The sequence below is a fragment of the Sinohyriopsis cumingii genome, chromosome 18, assembly GCF_028554795.1.
Source record: "Sinohyriopsis cumingii isolate HCF-2022 chromosome 18, ASM2855479v2, whole genome shotgun sequence".
Taxonomy (NCBI): domain Eukaryota; kingdom Metazoa; phylum Mollusca; class Bivalvia; order Unionida; family Unionidae; genus Sinohyriopsis; species Sinohyriopsis cumingii.
This window is the reverse complement of record NC_142978.1, coordinates 19,009,564-19,030,019: the sequence shown is the minus strand read 5'-3', so window position 1 is coordinate 19,030,019 and position 20,456 is coordinate 19,009,564. Positions and strand designations below refer to the sequence as shown.

At 33.7% G+C, this 20,456-nt stretch overlaps 1 protein-coding gene across 1 annotated transcript in view; it reads right to left on the bottom strand.

Annotated features, from left to right (window-relative positions):
• Positions 1-20,456, bottom strand: part of LOC149776174 (transformation/transcription domain-associated protein-like) — a 176,703-nt gene that overhangs the window by 58,711 nt on the left and 97,536 nt on the right. Inside the window, exons 59-71 of the mRNA XM_089942483.1 lie at positions 19,895-19,997; positions 19,247-19,357; positions 15,386-15,568; positions 12,811-12,960; positions 11,888-12,007; positions 10,502-10,645; positions 8,921-9,220; positions 6,989-7,080; positions 5,584-5,719; positions 4,743-4,847; positions 3,960-4,055; positions 1,904-2,022; positions 1,141-1,258 (exon numbers count right to left, since the gene is read on the bottom strand). Coding sequence (XP_089798609.1) covers positions 1,141-1,258; positions 1,904-2,022; positions 3,960-4,055; positions 4,743-4,847; positions 5,584-5,719; positions 6,989-7,080; positions 8,921-9,220; positions 10,502-10,645; positions 11,888-12,007; positions 12,811-12,960; positions 15,386-15,568; positions 19,247-19,357; positions 19,895-19,997 — 1,777 coding nt within the window. The remainder of the gene's footprint in view (positions 1-1,140; positions 1,259-1,903; positions 2,023-3,959; positions 4,056-4,742; positions 4,848-5,583; positions 5,720-6,988; positions 7,081-8,920; positions 9,221-10,501; positions 10,646-11,887; positions 12,008-12,810; positions 12,961-15,385; positions 15,569-19,246; positions 19,358-19,894; positions 19,998-20,456) is intronic.

Sequence of the window (20,456 nt, the reverse complement as noted above, 5' to 3'; positions counted from 1 at the left end):
TTTTCATTTGCCACTAACTACACACCATAAGAAGTCAGGTGAAAACCTCATGTCAACATGATTTGCCACTTAGCGACAAGAAGATTTCTAAGATGGCTGTCATTGTGTCTATACTGGCTGTCCAAGTGGCACCATTTTTATTGAATGGCAATCCACCGTGTAATTTAGGTGGACCTGCAATAACTTCTAGTTGAGGTTGGATGGGCAACAGACAACAGGCTTTCCAAAATCGCCATTGCCCATGCATGACCAATATACATATGATTAATGCACTGTGGTTCATGGTCACAACCTGAATAAGTACATCCACAAACCATTCTAATGTTTTATCTTTCCTAGTATACAAACTTACTTTTACAGGTACTTTGGGTTTAGAAACTGTGAATGGAAATCATCTGTCAAGTTATATTATTTTGATAACCCTGACAACAAATGGTAGGATGCTAATGTATGAATGAATGAATGAGTGGTTAGAAAGATTTTATTCATCTGATAATAGTCTTCCACAGTCTATTGATAATGTAAGGTCTGTGAGTGAGTGAATGATCTGGACTTTTAACATAGCTTTAAAAACATTTCAGTCATATCACAACAATGTCAGCAGTGTGGCAGTTTATAGTAATGTCTAGCAATGAGGCATCATGCTGCAGATATGTAGCATCATGTCTCACTCAGTCACAATATCCTGATGCCAGGCTGACCGGTCCTAACACTAACCTCTTAATACTGAGCACCTAGCGAGGCAGCTGTTAGTACCATTTTTATGAATCTTTGCTATGACCTGGCAAGGATTCAAACCCGTGACCTTCCGCATCCAAGGCGGATATCTCTAACCAGTAAGATCGTTTATTGAACCAATATTACAAAATTGTAATGCACTATGCCTTTAATAACCAACCGTCTTAACAGATAAGCTTACCTACTAATGCATAACAAAGATACATTCAATCCAAGTAATATAACATCTTCCAACCTGATTGATCTCAACAAATACCAAATGTTTTAAACACTGAACTAACATCTGACTCAATACACACTATCTCTAAATGAAAATGTGGCAGAAAGATTAAAATTGATGGTCACAAAAGTCTGATATTTTAAAAGATCTGTTGACTAGTAAGATAGATCAGAATTGCTTACAGGGTCCTGTCCTGCATGATTCTCATAGTTGTTGACGATAAACTGATAGTGATGCTGTCTCCAAGTGAAGATGTCGCTCCAGTGGGACAAGTCATCAGAAATCATAGGCAGTCGATTCCTATAAAATAAGTGATTAATTAAGATTCCAAAGTAAAACAATCAATTAGATGAGCAATCTTTCACCAACATTTACAATACTATGTATGAACTAAAGGTCATCTTCAACAGATGTAATATATCAAAACCAATCAAACCATGAGTTGGTTAAATTTGCCATTTTTTTTATAGTAATCATTTTAGTTGAATTAAGAAAAGAGTCTCAAGCAGACATTACAACAGTAATAAAATCAAAAATCTTTGTTCGGGGGAGTCGGTAAAGGAAAGAAAAAAGATTCCTGTGATAAAAACATGAATTTTAATGTATATTTAGGCCTCTCATATAAACATTCAATGTATCAATCACAGGGTTTTAATGTACAGAATGAAGTAGAGAGCAAATTACCAAAGGACATGTATAAGAAAAAAGTTATCATGGCCCCATATTCTAAAAACGTTCAAACAAAATTTCAAGCTCAAGCTCCAAAATCTTGGGTGTGATGCTTGCAGTACATTTAGAGGTATACTAAAAAAAATTTGGAAAGCTTTATGATTGCAATGACTGTAACATTATTCTACATAAAGTTTCATAATGTCAATATTTCATTGTGATCTTCTGCTTTACTTATGCGCTAAAAAGCCAGGCCACACATAAAAAAATCCATACCGCCAGGTTTTGACTATGGCCTTCATGTCATGTAGACTGGAGCTGCGGGTGATATTGGCTGGTTGCAGGCCCTGGTTAATCTGAGCAGCCTCCTGTAACTCCATAATCTGCTGGGCAGCCTGCCAAAAAACATCAAATATACAAAACAGCATGAAGGCAGATTACAACTGGGTATGTTGTAAAAGCTCATTTTGATATATGTAAATTAAATTGACCTTTCCCTATTTCAAAGATTTTTATTAATAGATTAAGAATATTAAAATTTATGACAAAAAGGATTGTTTAGCATAGGCACTAAGTTAAGTTGTGTCAAGGCCCTTTTTGTAAAGTTCCTTTGAAATTACATTTAAACAAGAACATCAGGTCAATGAGCATATTTAAGAAGACTTCCATACTGGTAATTTTATTAGATACTAACTCAATTACCACCTAAAATCAATCCATAACAAATTAAAACAAAGCTTTTTTAAATGAGAATTTTATTCTCATTTGCCACATTTATCTTTACATGATATATGGCACAAAATAATTACAAGGCCTGGGCTTTGAATAAATTTTCATATATTATGATAATTTTTCATAATTAATTGTATAGGCAAATTTTCAAACTATCTACAGAACATTTGTTTGTCTCTAGTGTCACTAAAAATCTTCAATTTTCTAACTGAAATGAAGCTGTTTGAAATATATGTATTATTCCTCAATTAGACGATGTTTTACAAGAACATTAGGCATGCATGAAGAAATAAAATACAGTCTTAATTCCTGTATTCGACTGAAAAATGTCATATTTATCTATAGGTAAAAAGTGTGGATTTCCTTAAGTCTTTATTGCAGAATATAAAAAAAAACGTTCCATGTTCTGTATTCTCAGAACATTGTGAGCAGAAAACTTTTGCTAAAAACACCAGTATCAGATGTGATATTTAGAGTACATTAATGTCACTGAAATTTGGTATCTTGATAAAGGAAAAAAGACTGAAAATATCATTGAACTTTAACAATTCAGACTTCTGTCTAATTACAATTACAAAATCTTTAAATTTCCAAACTTTGACCTTCATTTTATGATTCCTGTTTATTATGTTTTAAATACTGAGGTCAGGATCAATAGTTTAAAAATGAAAGAGATGAGTTTCGTTTTTTTGCTATCTCAACTCAGACAAAAATCCTGACATTGGCAAAATCATCAACATCAAAATAAAAAGAGACATGGTAAATATTCTTTGGCAATTATGATGAAATATACTGAATTCATTGATTTTATGCTTTTTCTATAGTTTACTCCAGGACCATATATATAGCTCAGACCCTTATCTACATCTGAAAATGAATTCTTTTTTTCAATTTCTTTTTTCAATGCAAGAACAATCATATACATTTCCATTCCAAGAGAATCACTTGGCCAATGTTAATTCTGTGATATTTTAGTCCAGGTCACCTGGATATTAGTTGATTACAGTTAATTCTATTTCAAGGTAAACAAATCAGTTTGGGCTCCTACCTGTGAACCATTTAATTCTGTTCATTTGGCTTCTGATACTTCCCAAAGTGACTGTTTAGCAAACAGGGTCATGTAGTATTTACCCATTCTCAAAATGACACTCATCCAGCATCCCATCATGCATCTGGATGATGTCAGTTATGACTACCATAGGATACTATGGGCTCCAAATTCATGGCATGTTAACAAGTCAATCATCTGAGTGGAAATGATTAAGATGGTGTTTGCATCGAGCTTCCAGAAGGCTGCTTTAAAATTTAAAAGTTATTTGAAATAACTTAATTATTTTCATTCAAATCATAGCAGTAATATCCTTTTACTTACAAACAATCACATGCAGACAGAGTTCTCAAGTGAAACTAAAAATATTAATGCTCAGGCCTCAGTCTATGCCATCATCAGGGCTAAATCTAAAAAACTGGAACTGGTTGCAAAATCACCATTAGGTCCAAATAAATTTAGCTAATGTCAACAAAATATATTTATTAAAGCACTTTAGTCATTTTTTTAATGGCAATTTAACAAAAGAAAAGCAGTGCTGAATACACTCACCTGTAGAAGAGGGACATGTATGTAAGTCACAATACTTGGCAGCCTTCTCCATTCTTTGATTGCTAAATTGCTAGATACTTCCACTAATCTTTCAATCTGGAATGTAAAAACATTAAAAAGTAATAACACTATTTACATTTTGATAGTTCTTCCATGGGAGGCATGAAAAGAGAACAAAGAGACTGAGTGTAAAAATGAATTTTTCTCATTTGTGCATGAAAAATAAACCCACATTAACATTTCCATATTACAAATGAAGCTGTTTGATGATCATGTTCACTTTTTCTGGTTACTGTGAAAATTTTCAGAGGAATATAAAAATGACCGTTACTTTCTTTTCCTCAGAATACGGTCTAAATGTTTCATTTTGAAACATTCTGACAAATCTCAAGGAAGTCACCAAGACATCTTTATTCTCCTAAAGTTGATTTCAAATATGCATCTCATGAGATGACCATTTTGTATAACAATTCTCTGCATGTACAAAAGTCATTTATCATGAGTAATATACGGTATTTCCTAGCAATAGCACATGAACTGAGATATATCCTGGAATCATTAACTATATAAATGTTTTATAAGTGGGATCAAATTGCAAAGATCCAGAACTGCCATCACTTAAAGGACCAGGAGATCTGAGTCTATGCAGTTTGGGTGAAAGTAATCAGTAGAACATGCAGAATTGACCCTGATCTGCTGGCCTATTATGCAATAGTAGAAAAGGGTCTATACTGTTTACAGCAGGACCTCAATTATAAATACATATATAAATTATATTAATACCATTGTAACCATATTGAGGTGGTGGTCCTCTGGGTGACAGATGGCAATGTAACCTCGATAAAGATTGACCTTCCATGCCATCTCTTTAGGGCAGCTCATTTCCACCTGCAAAGAAATTAAGACAGCAATATAGTGACAGATACTACGAAATAAGTTTCTAGCTTCACTAAAGGGAAATTCTATTATATTTTCCCTATAAAGTATCCAGTGGTGAATTATTTTTACAAGAACTGAAATGAATGTATACTACAGAATTTCTTAAATTTGATTCTTATCATGCGTTTCAAAAATGTCAGAAAACTTGTCTGCCCAATAAAGGGATTTGGCAATCAAAATCATGCACAAAAACCGTCTACTTGTGTCATCATCTTTAAGCAACCTTTAAATGACTGGATTTCATATTACTGAGACTTCATGGTGCCTGGTACTCATTAGTAATAGATAACCTTATATTTTGAAACATTTTAACATTGTAGATGCAATAAATATACTGCATTAAAGATTCACTAACCCTTGCTGGCATTCTCAAAGAAACAACAACCAGATTCAAAATAAATGTAAGAATCATGGTCACAGAACAATGTATGTTAGTACAGGTACAAAGCTTTCCTCTAATGTACTAGGACTGTTTTAACTCAATCAAAAATTAAATCAGCCATAAAAATATGTAAATGAGCTGAAACGTAAGCATGATTTTATGTTCCAGCTAAACTGCCCACAAGATAGGTGACAACATACAAAAAAATATATAAATTTCTTCAGTAACAAAGGCTGAAGGGATCTTCTGTAGAGTCTATTCGCCTGTGTCTTAAGTCACTAGTACTACTCAGATAATCCAGACCTGAGCCAGAGAATCTTTCATGAGGGACCAGTTGGGGACTCTCCAGGCACTCTCCAGGACCAGTTGTGGGTTCGTGTTCCCCTTGGCATTGGCATATTCCAGTAAAAGGTCCCATTGGTTGAGCTCCTTGGAGCATCTGAAAAAGAAAAGTAAGAGGTTGTTGTATCTTTTATGTTTCACGTCAATTCTAAAACAAAGTTGTGAAAGGGAGCAAAGATTAGTTATTAGTACAGTTAAGGAATCGTGGATTGATCAGTAATGACATGTTATTATGAATTTGTGCATACACTGGTTTTCTTTTTTATGCAACCTAAGTTCCAAAAATCTCCTAGGCTTTTAATTTTTCTCTACCTCAATCTGTTCATTTTTTTATTTTCTTGATGTACAGAATTTAAACTATTTCTTTAGGCAAAAATTAAAACTGTTGGATACCACAAAGCAGAGGTTCTCAAACTTTTTCTTTGCAAACCACTTGAACATTGCTGAGGATTTCAGAAGACCACATGATTGCTGAGGAGCTTAGCGGACCATATAATGATCTTTCCCAATGCTGACTGTACCATTAGCGAACAAATGTAAACCTGTCTGCAGACCACCAGAATATATCTAATGCATTCAGTCTTTTAAAAGTGTGCCTCTTGAAAGATATACCACTCTTGTTTCAAATAAGAACAGAAATATCACCTTGGAGATGCCGACTCCTGTGCATGTTAATCAGAAATCCCAATTTCAATATTTGGAAATCTATTCATCTTATCCTGAATGGATAACACATTGGTTAAAATGTACAATACTGCTGCATCCTTCAATAAGCAAACAACATATCGAATCAAAAAGTGACTATAATCATTAATTTTCCTCATGAATTATCAGCATCTTTATTTGCTCTTGATCTCAGCAACCATTTTTCACCTATCTACAGTCCAACAAATTGGTTTCTTGCTTTGTACATTCTGTTTACTTACATTAAGAAACTGAATTTTAAGTACCAGTCTAACATACTAGCGATAAAGTACTTTTCTACCTACCTATGTACACAAAAAATCTCCTGTTGAAATGTTTATTCCATGAAATTCTGATTTTCATTAACATCTGTATCATTCAAAATTTGTAACTTTTGCCAAATGTTTGTAATTATTCTGCAAAATCCAGAATGGATCGCATCTCTGTCATATGAAAATCCTATCCCTGGGCTTTAAATTTACTCAGAATCTGTAAACTATACTATTTTATGTCTGTCAATGCATGTGAATTCATACATGAAGCACACATATGCAAAAAGAAATTGACAAAAAAATTATCAATTAATCTTAAGTGTAAAAAATACTTCTGAAAATTTAATTTAAATCTTTTGTGCTCCAGTTTTTTATTAAAGCAAGTCATGTGCACATGGATTAAGACTGACCTGATCCAGTGTTCTTCCCACAGTCTGTATTCGGGTATCACTGAAGGGGAGGCTGGTCCAGAGTTGTGATCCTGACGGGCTTTGGTCATTGCCTGCCAACAAGAGTTTTCTTTACATTTTGTCAGTCTTGTGGAGTTAACTTTCATAAAAACAATTTCACAAAACTGTGATAATTCTACCAAAGTTAAAATGACTCCACATATGATGTGGATTTATTTGTATATGGTGAATCACAACTTGATGTTCTCTGTTTGAAATATTGGATATTGCTGTAAGAATTAAGAAAACTTTAAACATTCAGTTTCTATTCAACATAATTTCTTCATTCTAATGTAGACAGCTATAATAAATACAAGTGTTGCACCTAGGCACCAAAGGTAAGACTATGTCCCATGTCCTCCAAATTTGGATTATCATAATAATTTCCATTTTTATGAATTAGCTTGTTCTTCCAATTAATAGTTCATTAACTTAAAGACAAACTATATACTGACATAAATCTAGTTACTTCTGTCATTAATTCAAACTTGTAATAAATTAAATTTTTATCTCGAAATTGTGTGTTTAAGCTAAAAAAGACTACCACAAACTGTGAATATTTTGACTATCAAATACATTGTTTTGAAATGGATATTAATCACCACCTTCCAGCTGCTTTTGCCTTTAGTAACTTTGGCCACTGCAAAAATCAACATGGACATGGATGGACATGTACAAAGGAAGAGCAGTAGGCACAATTTTTCCCCCAAATAAAATGTGTACCCAGCGGGTGCACACAGGTAAAGAGTTGGATGACATGGGACCAAAAACTGCAAGAAACCTGAAACCCTGTACTCAAGGTGAAACAATGAAGACTATTACAGCATACTGTTTAATCTTGCACAATGATAAATTTGTCTTCATAGTTCTACTTCAAATCCTGAGAGTTTCTACTTATCTTCTACTTTTACTTTCACGTTATTATTACACTGCCCTGTGCAATAACATATTCACTGAGTCTCTCAAATAACAAAGGAATTACTACACTTTATTGTTTTGCATAAATCTTTTCTAAGATTAACTGTCCATTAACTTCATTTCAAGTTTAATTATAATGAATAAAGTTATTTTCATCGTGAGTCTTGCATAGTACTGACAGTAATATGTTTACTTATTATCATCTAATTCAACTTCTAGCATTTTCAGATATACATTTTTTTTTGAAAGGAAAGTAAATGTCAATTTAGTCTTCAAAAGGCCATACAAATTTTCAATTAGCCATTTGTTCTGCAGGACAAGTAACTTGAAACTTTGATTAATCCTGCAGTAATTAAATTTGCCTTATATATCTGCAAAACCTTTAGAAATATCAAGCTCAGAAAACTAGAGAAAAAATATAACCACTGCCGAAAATAGTATGTGATGATCTTATTAAGCACTGCCAATTAATCCAAAATATGTTTTGTCTGCTAAGACATCTTCAGATTAATGAGAAGTTTGCTATTTTTGATTTTCAATATAACTTGTGATGTGGAATTTTCACTTAATTTGAACTTGTCTTATTGGACAAAGAAGGAAGTCACTTGTACTTCTTCTGCAACTTATAAATAAGAGTGAACAAGTCGGACATTCGAGGAATGTTCCAATCAATCTATATAAAGAAGCAACTTATTAAGGAAGACAGCATATTTATCCACATCAAATTATATAAAAGTTATGCAATCTAAAACTTCAAACATTACAACAGTCAATATTAGACTTATCTCCCTTTAGTAACTGTACATTTTTGGAAGTCTATTTAACTTATGTTAACCCAATATCCAAATATGGCCGAGCCGAAATGGATCTTAAGGTGAGATATAGTTATCTTCAAGTCAAAGCAACTTCTCGATATGGTATTTCTTATCATGCTTTCAGTAAAGGACCATAACTCTATCATTTCTTTTTTCACACCTGCTCAAAAGAACTCTGTGCCTGCTCAAAGAAGCCATGCTGTTCATATGCAATTGCTACGCTTGTTTCTGCAAACTTTGCCCTCTTCTGCCACAGCCCTGCCCACATATCCTCCTCCTTCAACAGGGAGTAAAGGTCACACAGAGCATCTAGAGTTTCCTGTTGTGGTGACGTTGTTGGCTCAAACTCATACTCACTCACAGGACGATTTTTGAGAGGAACGGTTGGACCATTCTCAAAAGCCATTTGCTCCAGAAGTAGACATGCTCGATACCAAAGATTGTGTGTTCTACCCAAGTACTGAAAAGGAAAAAGAACAATGGGATAATAGACTAATAAACAGTGATTTGGAAGAATACTTTGTACTGAATGATAATATGCAATGATGGGACCTTTTATGTACATAATTTTCAAAGTCCTAACATGTTATTTTCACCGTCAAAAACAATAATATAATTGCTATAAGAATAGCGACAATTGCTGTCAATATGTAAATCTCTGAAAGTAAAAAAGAATTCCAATTTCTCTTTGGCTGGATAGTGACAACTTTTCATTTTTCTGAATATTTTGTCTGGAAAGTCAGGATTATGTAATGGAGTGCCTGGGAAGTTCAATGTTGATCATAAGTGGGCTAAGTAAACTAAATTACATTATATCCTTGCTTGCAAATAAAGAACACTTACATGATAGTGTGGAGTTTATTTTATAAAGAACTATCTGAGGTTGCATATTTTTGTACTTGTTTTTCTTGTTCTTTGAAAAACTATGATAGTCTGTCTGTGTATATGTACTGCTGTTGTTAATAAATATAAAAAGTGCACAGCACCAATGTGACCAGAAATAAATGACAACTGCTGTCATTACTGTCAGCAAGTTCATGCTACATGGCAGATATTTTCCTTACCATATGTACTTGCTTACAAGTCTAGTCAAACTGCAAACAATCAAAAACCTAATCTGCCATAAAATAATGCACCTGCAGACCAAGGTATATGTTGTTTATTCCACTCCTAAAAGACACTGCACAGATCAATATCTGTTAGCATATTATGTGATGGCAGATCTGGGTCTGTGCAGTTTGGAGTTGGACCTCACATACAAGCAAGCATTTAAGGTAATCTGTCTGAATGGATTTAATGTATTAACAAAGTCAAACAATTAAAGCCCAACAAGTCTTAAACATTCCCAGAAAATGATCTGAAACTATGACCAAGACCCAAAATTTAATAAAGTATGGAATAATTGATTTGGGGGAGGGGAAGTTTTAATGTTAAGACTATTTCATAATGTAAACTTTGTAATTGACAAATTATTTTGCTTAAATCAACTCAAAAAGCTTCAGATGTGATTGCTCAGAATTACACAATATGGCTGACTATAAAAACTATTAGTGATATATGAATCCAGAATGGATATCTATCAAGTAATTTCATTGGTTGCATTCCTCTTAAATAATGAAGGACTAAAATCATGTGACAATACTTCTGAACATTTTCTCTGTGTATGTTAGGTGTTCATCAGGTGACAAGCTCCACATAACCCTGGCCTACTGAAGATGAGGTGGCAAACTGACAAACTTACCTTAAGAACACAGGGCCGGACTGGTACTGGGGGAACACAGCGAGCCAAACCCTCTACAAATGTATGGATTGAGCTAGGGTGACAGTCTTTCTGGATAACATGGCTGCCACTGCACATAAAAGGTACCAGCTCACCTCCTAGCATCTGTTTTAATAGTTTGATTACCATGAATGTTTGATTCCTAATGAGACATATTTAATTTGAAACCAAAATTATTTGCAACTATATGTATACATAAACAATTATACTGTTTCTGATTGAAAATCAAGGTAAAAAAAACAAAAAAAAAAAACACTTTAACATTAAAATATTCATATGAACTCAACCCTAACAAATGCTTTTATTCATATCTGATTTTATTCTACATTTGGTCTAAAATACCTCATGTTATTATTCACATTATGAACGAAAATCACAGGTGCAAGAGCAAATTTCTTGCTTAGTGATAGAAACAAAATAAATTTGTCTGAGTTTGTTAATTAGATAGAAAATATTTCAGTAAAATATGTTTTTCCAAGAATACTTACCCGATCACATTAATGTTGGGAATACAAGCCTACTACTGTCTGAATCCAGCTTTCCCTAAGATAACAAATGTCTTTCATGTCATTATTATGTAGACAAAGGGTAATAACTCTTGCTCATTAACTCCCTTTAACACCTACAGCTGGTGCTAATTTGAAGTTGAAGGAAACGTCATGTAATGGGATGTTAGCATTGCAGGGTGGATGGGAGGGTATTAAAGCAATGTGATTCGGCAAGTATTCTCGGAAAAAATAATTTACTGAAAAATTTGCTTTCTCCTTCAAATAATTCCCCAATCTCATTAACATTAGGTCAGTAGGAGAATAGGAAACAGGCCAAGGGAATGTTGAGCATCTTGGATACCTAGGTTAACCTCTGAGGAAGAAGAATGGATTCCCTATATAAAGGTTAATCCACTCACCTAACTTGTGACCAGCACCAATGGAGGTAACCAGGTTAAGTCTTGGAAGAAGAAATAATGAAATCTACTTACCATAAAAAACTTCTGAGCAAATCCAGCAAAAGGAGTGCATAGTGCCTGTCTGGAGGTTGTGCCAATGTCAGTTGGGTTTAGCTGCTGCTTGTGCTACCTAATAGATGGGGTCCCCAACCAATGATGCCTGCATCCATACAATATTTGTTATGATGGATGGAGAGGCAGACTGATCTTGCCATATATATATATATATATATATATATATATATATATATATATATATATATATATATATGTATATATATACTAAAGACAGAAATGACGAAATTTTGTCTTTGGAAGGGCTGGATTCAGAAGTTTGTAGGGCTTATATTCCTAATGTTAATGTGACTGGGGAATGTATTCCAAGAAACATTTATACAAACCTGTTGCTGTTTCTCTGACAGAATTTTCCAGATGCGAGGGAAGATGTCAAGCCATGTTGTATGTGCCAGCTCTGTAGTGCTGTGATTCAGCTGAGACAGAGCATTTAAGTAGGACACGGTCTGAAAATATACAAAGGAAACTCAAAAGGATACTCCTATTTATGTAGTGGAAACTTGTACAATCTGTAACTTGAATCTAAGTAATCCACATTCCATTCAACCAAAGCCACTTATTTTCATGGACAATACCAGTCCATCTAAAAGATAAGACATTCGGCATATTAGACGAGCATATCATTTCAAAAAACCTTAAAATTTTTATTCAAAATAAAACATCATCAAATTGTAGAAGGATGATGGATTATGGACCAGAATCATTTTTTAATCAATTCATGCCTATAGTTTTGAATTTAAAAAATCATTGTTAGGTTTTATAGGTCATTTAAGTAATATTTTATGGCTTCTATGGTGAAATTTGGGTAAGAGAAAACCTACATGATATAGAGATGAAAATTTCTCCTTAATATGAGATTAAAATAAAAATTCCACCAGAATAGGAGGCTGAGACGAAAATTTATCCACAATACATCTCCTATATTATCTCCATCATATGAGATTAAGATAAAAATTCCACCAGAATAAGAGGCTGAGATGAAAATTTATCCACAATACATCTCCTATATTATCTCCATAATATGAGATTAAGATAAAAATTCCACCAGAATAAGAGGCTGAGATGAAAATTTATCCTCAATACATCTCCTACATTATCTAATTGCAAAACAAATTCACGTTCTGATTCTCAATATAAATTGTCTGAAAAGAAGTCTTCATGCTGCAAGTTCTTTGTTACATACTACATGTATAAATGTTTATGGTTTCAGGCCTAAAATACGTATTCATGCTTCGTAATGAACACAAACCTTGATTTCTCGACAGTTTTCAAGGAATTTAGCCTGTCGCTGCAAAAGAGTCTGTAGGTTCTGTTTAGGGTCCTGGATGTCTCTTTTTGGAGACTCTTTGGGAAGGGTTTCTTCTGGAGACACTCCTGGTAGGTCCATGTCAATGTCATCCTGAACAATAATGCAGCAAAGCATACATGACAGCATAACTTCACACAAAAAGTTTTCAAATGATTTCTTTCTGAAAAATTGTATAACATGCTAATTTCAATAATGTAAGCAGTGTTTACTTTAAGCCATGTCATTGCAACAATGACCCACATTTTTACATAATCTGGGTGCAAGAATATTGCCTGTATGGCACACATGAGGCATATAAAAAGAACCCATAATGATATGTATGAAAGATCATTAGAGGGCACTCATTGCTTATGGAGCATCTGACAATCAATTTCATTTTGATGTGATTTGGATTTTTAACATAGATAGCTTTAACAATTTTTCAGTCATATCGCTACAATGTCTGCAGTGTGGCAGTTTATAGTGATGTCTAGCACTGGGGCATCATGCCACAGACATGTAGCATGATGTCCCACCCAGTCACATTATACTGACACCAGACCGACCAGTCCTAACATTAACCTTTTAATGCTGAATGCCAAGGGAAGCAGCTGTTAGCACCATTTTTATAAGTCTTTGGTATGACCCGGCTGACAGAATTATCTAATATTGGTTAGCTTGGGGACCTAATGGATACCTAGGGTACCGAATGGATAAAGGCATACAATATATCAAAGGCAGAAAGTAAAAAGATGAGACAACAAAATTTTCAGTCAAAAAACACGGTTCCATTTACTACAAATAGAGAGGAAAAAATGAAGCTTTCAATGCCCAAACTAAATTCTAGAGGAGAATGGTTACTCAAGCATAAGGAATTCAAATCCCTTTACCAAAGGCCATGGCAAGGGAGGCTGATAATGATCAGACATGATTTTGGTATTCCACAAAAAAAAGCTGAAAATTTGAAAGAGGGGTTTGGGGATCCTCCCCCAAAGAGGTACTTGAGGGGCAGCGCCCCTGATCTGGGTGTCCTGGGGGCCTTTGCACCCCCCGGCCAAAAATGCATTTTACAATCATAAAAAACTGCTCCTGTGCAACTTATGATCATAATATATAACAAAATAATCATTTGAAAAACTAACAAACTTACTAAAAATTTTCAACTTGAATAATTTCACAATATTTATTGTCACATCAATTTGTTCTCCAGTACTATTGGTGCTTAAGTTATTTCATGTGCATATCAGTGTTCACATCGTAATTAATTTACAATAATTTAGTTTTTGCAGCAAATATATTATACTGCTCTCTTTTCATAACAAATCTGTAAATAAACACCCAAGTACATCAACTATATACAAATAATCCCATACATTCACTTGTCTTTTTCTCCAATGGACACAACCTGTTGATATGCCAGTCAAGCTCTTTTTGCATCTTTGCCAAAGATTTCTTTAGCCTTCCTTTTCGACTGACTTTTTGGCTCAATGTGCAATTGTTTCTTTTCCTTCTCAATGAGAGCCTTTTTCCTTTCAAGCTGGTGCTTGTATTGGTGACCTGCAGTGCGCATATTCTGACAGAGAGCAACAGCTGTTCTCTCATGCAAGAAATCTTTCTTCTTATAGTAACTAACTGCACTTTTTTCAGATGCATTCTGAGCTTCAATTTTTCTATATGCAGTTTCTTTTGTAGGTGCCATTCCAAACTCTTCCAAATGCAATTACCGTAGAGCAGAGGTCACAAAATGCCCGTCCTCTAGTGTTCAGTTTTCTTATAAACTGACCAACTAAATGTCCATCAACTTTTTGCTCTAGCCATTCCCATTTCCATACGTTTTTTAAACCTTTATCTAAACCTCTCATGTCATGGTCTCTCTCAACAACTAGGGATGCCATTTTTTGCGAGAATGCTTCTTCTTTCCATTGCCATCAGTTTCGATTACATGAAGATTCATTGGGTGAATTTAAACTTTTGACCAATCAGAATACTCTTTACGAGAGTCGTGGGCTAACTAATATATGGAACGAATACATTACAAGGGTCATTGTGGAATGGGACCAAACAGACTGTGTTAAAAAAAACGGATTAGAGATCATTAAAAAAACGGACTATATCAAGAAAAATCGGATTCATGTCAGGAGAAAAGTGGAATTCCGCTTTATAAAGGAGAAAAATCATGTCTGAATGATACATCTTTAAATTTTTTTGAATAAACACAGAACAGCTATGATATTTGTGACTACCATTTTTCTAAGTGATTCTATTTTTTTATCTTGGGGCCACACTGTTCCCATTTCTGAAATGAAATTATTACTTTAGACATCTATGTTCCTCTATTCAAGGAAAATATTACCATCAGCTCATTACGAAAATCCCATGTTCTAACAATTCAAAATGATGACTTCAAAGAAACTGAAGATGATGATGACGGTACTGATGAACAGTGATGATAATATTAACAATGAACAATAACCTTTTAAATTTTAATTTTGTGACTTGGAATTTTTTCTTTTAGATCAATGCAATGGAATAATACCTCCTCTTTGTTCGAGTCCAGTGCTTCCACATCCATTGGTTCTTCCTTCATCTTCATGATGGAGGTGAAAAGAACACGATCGTGACTATCAGCCAAATTAACAATAGAGCTTGCCGAGGGCAGGAGATTGAGAGAGCTACTGCTCTGTATTGGATGACCAGTCATGGCAACCGACAGCAGAAGCTAGAGTTAGAAAGATTCACAAATTAGAACATAAAGTTAAATAGACCTGAGACAAAATTAAAACATAACTCTTAAATTAGAGCTTGAGGTAGAAAAATTTACAAATCAGAACATTAACTGATAAAGATCTGAGATAAAATTCAAATCGTAAATCTTGAATTGTATTACAAGTTTTGAAATATAAATGTAAAAAGAGATGCCTACCATAAATAGGCTTTGGACACTGTTATAAATGAATGGTTAAAATTTTCAATTATTACTACTATTATAATTTGTCATTCCTTAATTCTATTATATTATTGTATTTCAAGTGTATATAAACGTATCATTGTATTTCAAGTGTGTATACACATATTATTGTATTTCAAGTGTATATACACATATTATTGTATGATGAATGACAGCAACCATGATTAAGTCATACATGCAGATTGTTAAGTAGTGAACGTCTTTTCAAATACAAAAGGATTGTTTTTTTCTTCAAGAATGCAATACATCATGCCAAATTATTAAACCAAACGTCTTTTCAAATACAAGAGGATTGTTTTTTTCTTCAAGAATGCAACACATCATGCCAAATTATTAAACCAAATGTCTTTTCAAATACAAGAGGATTGTTTTGTTTTTTTCAAGAATGCAACACATCATGCCAAATTATTAAACCAAACGTCTTTTCAAATACAAGAGGATTGTTTTTTTCTTCAAGAATGCAACACATCTTGCCAAATTATTAAACTAAACATCTTGTGTATTTTGGCACTAAAGATTTGTAGTACTTCAAAAAATACACAAAATTACTGAAAATGTTCAGGAACCACACCATGACTGTGCTGTATCCAAATTCATGTTATACTAAAGCATGTTAGAACATGGTTTCACTATATGTCTGTATGACATATACCTTGACAAGTACGATTCAATTTGTCAGTAAAGGTCTAGGTCTACCAAAGAACTGTAAACAGTACATCATATGCCTGCCCCATGTTTAACAGTCTTCTATGTTGGAACTAGTAACATGACCATGACCTTTGACCTTTAGACACCAGAATCTGTAAGTTTCTTTATTACTGCAAGTGCAAATCATTCACAAAGACTGATCAATGAAATTGCTCTAAACTAAAAGTTATTCTGCAAAAACCCATTTTATATAACCTACTGTAAATTTGACCTTTAACCCTATGACTTCCTAATCCAAAGGCTTCTTCCACACTTTAAGCGCAAGTCCTCCATAAATTTTAGTCAAGGTACAGTCGAAAACTAAACAGGGTTCCTGCCACAAATTTAGAAAAAGATTTAAGACATTTTCCAGACCTTTTCCAGACCAAAAATTAAAAATTTCCAGGCCTAAAAATGTGACAAGTTTAATGGCATGCATAGCCGACATGATGCTTTAGTCGTAAGTCTGGAAGACCCTATCCAGGCTTTGAAGTCATCAGCTTCTTCCCACAAAGGATTATAAACACAATGTCCAGGTATTCTTTAAATATTGGTCTAAGAATGTCAAATCAAATAAAATCCAAAGAAATTAAAATGAATACTCACTAGCACGAAAAAATCTTAAAATTAATGAAATAAAACATGAAACAGGGTTCATACAGATCAGGAGTGCTGAAATTCAATGACTTTTCAATGACCCAGTTTTCAGTTTTCAGTGAGTACTCGCAGTATCAAGTATTCTGCTTCAGTTACTAATTTAAATACAATAAACAAATACAAAACAAATACAGAAGTAAATGACACCCATTACTGAAATAGTCGGTGTTGAATGCCTACATTACCTGTGTGACTTGTACATTAGTTGTATATGCATTAAACTGTTTTATTTTATGAGCATAATCTGTTCCTCACCAGTGTATGAATATTGTTCGGTGCTGAGATGTCCCTGCTGATGAGGCATATGCATAGTTAGTTTAGCCAGCTGGAACAAGTTTGGAAACTGTTCCTTATGTTTATTATGTACATTTTTTCACTGCTCATGGGTGATGTCTTTTCAATACTTTAGCTCCAAAGTAAGATTTTTCACTAACATAAGCTCTGCTTACGTTTCACTTTCTTCAACCACTTTTTCCGATAGTGGTATTTTGATCAAATAAAAATATTTATTCATAATTTTATTTTTAGATTATTTATTAAATGAACCTTTATAAGGCTATATGTAGCTATGCTCAAGGTATTTTGAATAACATATTTTTAAGGAGAATTGGTAACTTCCTTGGATTTACCCTCATTATTACATATTTATGTGTTTTTTCTTTTTTTCCACTCATCATAAACCTCAAGATATTAAAACAAAAGCAGATTAAAAATTGAAATCAAAATTGTCTGGACTTTGGGAATTTGCAAGTATGTTAAAAATGTGAACACTTTGTATAGTACCCTAAATTAAATAAATTGGTGACATTCCTACATTTCTTCAAGTGAATTCAGAAGACAGTGAAAACAATATCCCCATGTTATTCCTACTGAGGATAATTTGGCGGTAAATTGTCCCTGATTGTACATTAGAATTCACCTTGAATTGACTTACTCCGAAAAGAAATATAATTCATGTGAAACAAAGAATATAAATCTGTGTTACTATTCATAGTTTAAATTCCACTCATTCTTGTACCTGTTAAGCTAGGTAGTAAATAAAATATCCATGCAATATATTAAAACACTCCTCAAGAGTAAGACAGATTTAATCCATTTTTATAAGTCCAGAGAGTTTTGCTTACAATCGCCAAATTTTATACTGGTGATCAGACCAATTAAAATGACATATCTAGTGTTTGAAAAGTTATGAATTTTATACAGTGTGCCCATTTTGGCCAAAAGGTTGACATACATATGCAGTGTAACATATTTTCAAGCTTTCAAAATGACATCAGTTCTGGTTCTGATTACATGCATGACCCCCTCAGTTCAAAGCTCAATTTCAGTAAGGCTGCATCAGCTTAATTTCTCACTTTTAACACTTTTCAAGCTCAAATAATCTTATGTAATTCATAGCTTTAAAATAAATGGCCATCACTATCATCAGCCACTAGGCCTATTTGCAGCACTGAACCAACTATATGAATTGCGCTAGGATTTGGCCTTTAAGATCGTCTTGGTAGCTTGTATTTTAAACATGCATTTGTAAAACTTTCTCGATGCATGGTTTGAATTATGACAGAACATCTTCTCAAGGACCCAGTGTGACAATTAAATTTAATGATATCAAGTGAAAGGGAAAAATTTAAGACCTTTTTTTACAGGCTTTTCAGTCATTTTTGTATGTTTCAAGACCTATTCATGGCCTGGAAAAGCAATTTTCAAATTTAAGACTTTTTCCAGAATTTGAGACCTGCATGGGAACCCTGACTAAACTTATTTAATATTTTGTTTAAAGCCACAGTGACCTTGATCATTGACCTTTTGACCCCAAAATCAACAGACTTCCATCATGCAAGTCATCACAGACTTTGGTGAAGGTACAAGATCAAGATGACGAACCTTTTGTTCTGAAACTTCTTATCATCATTCATTAAGTGAATCTGACCTTTGACCTTTAACTCCAAAATGAATGGGTTTCTTCTTTACCCCAAGTACACAATATCCATAAAGTTCGGTCAAGGCCTTTGATGTAGAACTAATAATGGTGAAGACACTGATGGTGGGAGCATAAAAATGTCCGTCATCTTAAAATTCACTAACCTCAATACACTGTTTGATCCAGAAGTGACTTGTCATGGACTCCCAGTTTTGTGAGCATGTGATGTACAGCAACCTGTCAAACACTCGTTTTGGAATGCTGTTATCAAAAACCTGTGAACAAAAGAACTTATTGTCTTCATAAGGAAAAACTGATCAAACATTTTTAAAATATTTAGGACAAATATACATATTGTAGATATGACAAAAGGTTTTCAACCTATGTCTTCAATTACTGTTTAAATTAGTCCAGAATGGACTTGCTGTACATTTAAAAATGATTTCAACATGGAATATTTATTTTTGTTATCAAGGTGATAAACTTTAAATCAGTATGTGAATAACAGGTAACTATCTATGTCAAACTTCTTTCATTTCTGATAGCTTACAAAGATAGCACAATTTATGTACATGTCTTTGTTGGATCACACAAATCTCTTCTTTAGACCTTTCTGAACATATAGAATGCATAAAAAATTGCTGTTCAACCTGCAAACAGCACTATAAAATTTTTTTCAAAAGTTGTCGATAATGATAGAGCCATCGTTGGAAAATACTAATTTCTAAGTCTAACTAGTTTATGTGCTTAAGCAGAGGAGACAATAATATTTTAAGTAAAAACAATTGGAGAAAATAGAAAAAGTTCTATACCTCGACAAACTTGTGTCTGATGTGAGGCTGATTACATCTCAGTCCTGCCAGGAAAGCTGGCTCTAATTTTGAAGTCAGTTCTGTCCCACTTAGTGCTTCGTCCCTATAATAGAAAGACACAACAGAAGCAACATTTAAGAATTATCAAATGCAACTGTGCAATTTCCAGTTAGTTTTAACTTCAAAAAAAAAGAAGAAAAAGGTACAACAAGCAAACAAACTGAAATGTCGTACAGATTGATCTAAAGTGTGGAAGTATTTAAACACTTGGAGCAAAAAACTTAGTCAAACAGCAACCAAATTTGGCCAACTCCAATAGGAACAAGGTGTTTAATCATAAACACAAAACCCATTCCTAATAGGAGTATATCTGGAGTAGCAGACAATATACAAACTGGTATAAAAAATTGATGCTGTAGCAATGGGAGTTAGGTCCCTTGCATACAGATATGCTATGATAGACAAAGTCTGATTAGCCTACATGTAATAGTGTTGAAGGCACAGAGGATGCAACAGATGGCTGAAAATACAAAGATCACCCAGGCATGAAAACTAGGCCACA